The following is a 5,000-nucleotide window of genomic DNA, read 5'->3' as shown; positions in this document are numbered from 1 at the left end:
TATTTTTAATGTTATTTTGTAAATACAATTTTGTTTAAGGTCATTTCATTTTAATAACATTTCAAATATTTCTCACAAGAGTATCCGATGGTGCAGATTAAATTATTCTTTCTACTTATAGATGTTATCATTTGTTTATTTGCAAAAATGACGTAGGAGGTTTTAACAAACTTAACTGTCTGGAGTTTTTTAATCTTGATCCACTTACAATGCCGGTTTTCAACGTCAATGATACCTGTACATTGTTAGTTCTTTTTGTTTGAATTCTAGAATTCAAAAGCCAAGAAATTATGTTATAGTAAGTCAGTTAGAGAAATTGTAAATAAACTGCTAATTCTTTCTTGTGAAATCATTTGTATGTCAAATACCGAATAAGGATCATTTTTTATATTATTTTAGTTATGTTAGATTGAATAGTTTAGACTCAGAACATCATTTAAAACGACTAACTGAACCATGTTTAAAACTTCATTTAAAGTGGACTTATTTGAAACGTTCAAAACTTCGCCTAAAGTGGACTTATTTTAAACATGTTTGAAACCGCGCCTAAAGTGGACTTAAATATATATGCTAAGTATAGCTTGAAAAATGAGTTTAAAAACCTCTTTAATATACTTTACAGAAAAATATCTTTTAAATAAACTCAGTAAATAATTTCTTTTGATTAAAAATAGACAACTTTACGAAATTTTTTTTCTGAACAAAACCTATGCATTAACGACCTCATTAATAACATTTTTTATCATATATCTTTAGGAATTGAGATTTAATAATCTTTATAAGTTCTATTAGTATCAGGTGTATGATGTTTCATAGAAGAAAAAAAATTTTATTAAATACTTTTAAATTTTATCCATTTAAACGCTTCTCAAAATGTAAATCCACTTTAAGCGATGTTTTGTACAATGACTAAATATACATGGGAAAAAAAGCGAATGCTGAAACTCAAAATTATGTTATTAAAGCTAAACCTTCTATCCGCCAATTTTCGAATAAATCATATTCTAATTAGAAAACTGGTTATTGGCTTCTTTATAACAATAGCTTTGTCTAAAAATTTCTCTAAAACGTAAAGTGGCCTTTAAAAAGTCCACTTTAAGTAAAAGTCCACTTTAAGCTAAATTTTTACTACTTAGAAGGCCACTTTAAGTTGATCTAACAAAATATATATATATATATATATATATATATATATATATATATATATATATATATATATATATATATATATATATATATATATATATATATATATATATATATATACATAAATATATATATATTTTTATATATAAATTATGTTAGTGTATTCTACAAATAGAGTGCTCAATGTTATTAAAGAACAGAGCAATAATAAATTAGCAAAAATGCTTATATAATTTTTTTCTTCTGTGAAGAAAAAAATTTAATAAGAGTTTTTACTAATTTATATATTTATATATATGTGTGTGTTTTTCTTCTCTTTTAGATGGAAGTAACATGGTTTATTGTATGTACATTTTGTTGTGTTGATAGATACAAAATCAATTGAGATGTTGATTGATTTTTGATTCATTGACACAAATTTGAAAAAATTCTTTGAAATATGAAAAATAAAGAATATGGTATTTAACTTTCTTGGATTACAATCAATTGGATTTGACAATTGAGGATAAAAATACAGTTAATTTTTTGTTATCGGTAAGTTCTTTGAATTACCTTATACTTTTATGGTGTTTATCAGCAATATACAATGGATATAATTATTTGGAAATTTTTACTATTTTGGATACATAATATTCTCATATTACTCAACTTTTAGTTTAAGAAATTTTGAATGATAATAAATTTGTTACATTTATTTAAAAACTAACATAACTACCTTGCTTAATTTATTTGTAGCATATTTACATTTAATCCTATTACTTTATATCCTCTTATTAGTAACTATTTTAACAAAATATAATTTTTTTTTATGTTGATAAAAACAAGAATAATACCCATAAGAAATGAGGTGTCATTTCTTAAAAATATAGCTTTCTGCAATGTAAAAAATTCTTTCTTTATATAAATTTATAAATAAATACCTCTTTTAAATTATTTATATTTTCTTTTTTCAACTTTTTATATTTGCTATATATACATAAAAATAATTCAAATAAAAAAGTTTTCTGAAATAAATAAAACCTTATTTTTTTTTATATAAAGTCAAAAATAAATATCAATTTTAAATTATTTACATTTTCTTTTTTGACTTTTTTTTATTGACATATAATTTTTAAAATGTAACACAGATATCATTTCCTTTTTCTTTTTTTAATTTTAGGTCTCAGCGCTCTATTTTTAGGATTAGTTTTTAGATGGTGCGATTTAAGGATGCTTTTTAATCGCATTGTTGGTGAAGGAATAGATTGATATATTATCTTTAATTTGTTGAACTCATGATGAATTGATTCACCTCCTTGTTCACCATAGAATCCAAAGCCAGCACCCCATTTTTGTAAGAATGGTATCGCATGATCTTCCATCATGTGCAACTTAGGTGGCATTGAACCCTGAGGCCATTTGGCATGATAAAATTGCATTAAATCATCAACATATGTTTCTGTATACAAAAACACAGTTATCAAATGCTTAAGCAGAAGAAAAAAAATTACATTATATTATGTCTTTATTCTTATTATATAATTTATTGTTTAGGTTTTTGCAATTTAGTTTATAGTTGTCAACTATACCATAAAATTTAAAATATAGCTATTAATTATTACATAATTAGATTTTTACGTTTATGTGAGAAAAATTTAATGCAATACAATAAAACAAGCAATAAAGAGGCACTACAATGTAAAACAAATACAAAATAATTATTTAAAATAGTAACTATTTTATTTACAAAACTATTACATAAAACATACCTAGTTGTGTTAATTCAATTATTGTCATAGTACTTTTTGAAGAAAATATGCTATAACAATTGGAAAGCTTATTGAAAAGTTGTTTATACTTGCTACTGATTTCAACTGATTTTTCATGAACAGTTGTTCCAGACAATCCATTGTTATAAACAAGAAGCGGAACAGAATTACAAAGCTCTAATATAGATTTTTTCTGAAAATACACAAATGATACATTACTTGGTACTTTCAGCTTATAATTATCACTATTATTTTATCATCAGCACTATCACCGTCATCATCATTATTATTATAATAATTATTAAATATATATTATATATAAAAATATAAAATATTATATGTAAAACATATAGCACATATTTACTTTTAGCATTTTATGTACATGGTTTCCTATAAAACTTTTCCCATGATATGCTTGTCGCTGTACCTTGAGTTTTTGCAAAATCAACTCAATCTGTTGAATGCATGGTCCCTCACTTTTCTTAAAAATCAGTTCGTTTTTCAAACCATTACACTCTCTAACCTAAAAAAACATGTTTTTTATCCGCATGTCAAAAATAACATAAAACAATCTTATTTTCACAAAGTTATATTTATTAAATTTTATAACAATTTTTACTTTTTCCATTTTTGTTTCGTTTAGCAAATTGAGTTGAGGGATGTAAAGTGACTGAATATTTTCTACACAATCTTCATTATTCAATATGGCTATAGCTACAGTATCATTAACCAGCTGGATTTGGTCATCTAGTTTATCAATGCACCTTTTTAGATTCAAAATTTTTTGTTGTTTTAAAATATAGTCTTGATACGGTTGAGATAAAAGACAATTTTTATTTTTTAATGATGCTGCCATCATAATGTCCACTTCATGGGCTTCTTCCTCAAACATGTTAAAAAACTTGAGATAAACACCAAGAGCAATATGCAGACTTGGTAAAGACACCTAATTATGCAGAGAACAAAATAAATTTATTATTTAAATATAGTCAATGTGATTCTATGGGAAAAAACTATGGATTAAATATTAACAAAATGTAAAACAAAAACTAACCTGGTTTAAAGGTATTCTCAGGATAGGCTCTGCTATAACATTATTATAAAACTTGGCCTTTTTCTTAATGCCACCATCTTTCATAAATCTTTCAAAATCAGCTTGCAGATTTTCCAAGGTACGAGATTCTATGCCTGTTCTTTCTTTTTTGCAAACCTTCATTTCATTTGTGGTTGCGTAACAGAATAAACAACAATGTTTACCTAAAAAACTACCAACTATTAAATACTAATCCTATTTTGGTGAGGTGAATGAACAAAGCAGGATTTAGTGGTCAGACATTATCAGCCTCCTGGGCAGTTTTAAAGACCTACCCAACTTAAGTTTATTTTGTCTTGAAATCCTGTCCTGAAATACATAATTAAAAAAATTAAGATAAAAGTAATGAAACTGCTCACCTGAGGCTCCGGAAATTCCATACAGTGAACAAAGGAATTCATAATCTCCAAAAATAAATACTCTGATACTATTATCCCTATAAGTATGTACACAAACATTATATATATATATATATATATATATATATATATCTAACATGTAAATTTTACAGTATATATATATATATATATATATATATATATATATATATATACATATATATATATATATATATATATATATATATATATATATATATATATATATATATATATATATATATATATATTTACATCATAATTTATTAACATACTTATATTTCATTATTTGTAGCGCTTCTTAATATGATTATTTATTATCTTTCTGTAATTCTAAAATATCTTACTTCTCTAACTCTTCTAGATGTCTAAATATATGTTTGGGTAAATCAGAAATATAACCCCAAGGAACTTCCTTAATTTCTAACTTATCTTTCTCATCTTTTTCGAAAAAGAAAGGAGCATTTTCAACAATAACTTCATTGCCTGACCAATTTTCAGCAACTACTCTTTGTGACGCATTTGATGCAGTGCATATATTATAAGTCTTAAGCCACCTGTAAAAACAATATATATATATATATATATATATATATATATATATATATATATATATATATATATAAATTAGTAGGA

The 5,000-nt window shown here is 24.2% G+C and overlaps 2 protein-coding genes across 4 annotated transcripts in view; one reads left to right on the top strand and one right to left on the bottom strand.

Moving 5' to 3' along the window:
* Positions 1-5,000, top strand: part of LOC149888907 (uncharacterized) — a 280,117-nt gene that overhangs the window by 148,414 nt on the left and 126,703 nt on the right. The window lies entirely within an intron of this gene.
* LOC145186954 (uncharacterized) overlaps positions 2,231-5,000 on the bottom strand; it is a 3,822-nt gene continuing 1,052 nt past the window's right edge. The window contains exons 3-9 of one of the 3 annotated variants that reach the window (XM_090087954.1): positions 4,712-4,921; positions 4,347-4,423; positions 3,949-4,151; positions 3,514-3,840; positions 3,259-3,417; positions 2,895-3,087; positions 2,231-2,584 (exon numbers count right to left, since the gene is read on the bottom strand). In XM_090087954.1, the coding sequence (XP_089944080.1) occupies positions 2,277-2,584; positions 2,895-3,087; positions 3,259-3,417; positions 3,514-3,840; positions 3,949-4,151; positions 4,347-4,423; positions 4,712-4,921 (1,477 nt within the window). In that variant the 3' untranslated portion in view covers positions 2,231-2,276. Of the gene's footprint in view, positions 2,585-2,894; positions 3,088-3,258; positions 3,418-3,513; positions 3,841-3,948; positions 4,152-4,346; positions 4,424-4,639; positions 4,661-4,711; positions 4,922-5,000 lie in introns of those variants that run through there. The other 2 variants (XM_090087955.1, XM_090087953.1) reach the window with 2 other exon arrangements.

The sequence above is a fragment of the Hydra viridissima genome, unplaced genomic scaffold, assembly GCF_058129835.1.
Source record: "Hydra viridissima isolate aposymbiotic clone 2 unplaced genomic scaffold, HvirCarnegie_v1 scaffold_5, whole genome shotgun sequence".
NCBI classification, from domain to species: Eukaryota; Metazoa; Cnidaria; class Hydrozoa; order Anthoathecata; family Hydridae; genus Hydra; species Hydra viridissima.
Note: the sequence above shows the minus strand (reverse complement) of the source record. Positions and strands in the feature narration are given on the sequence as shown.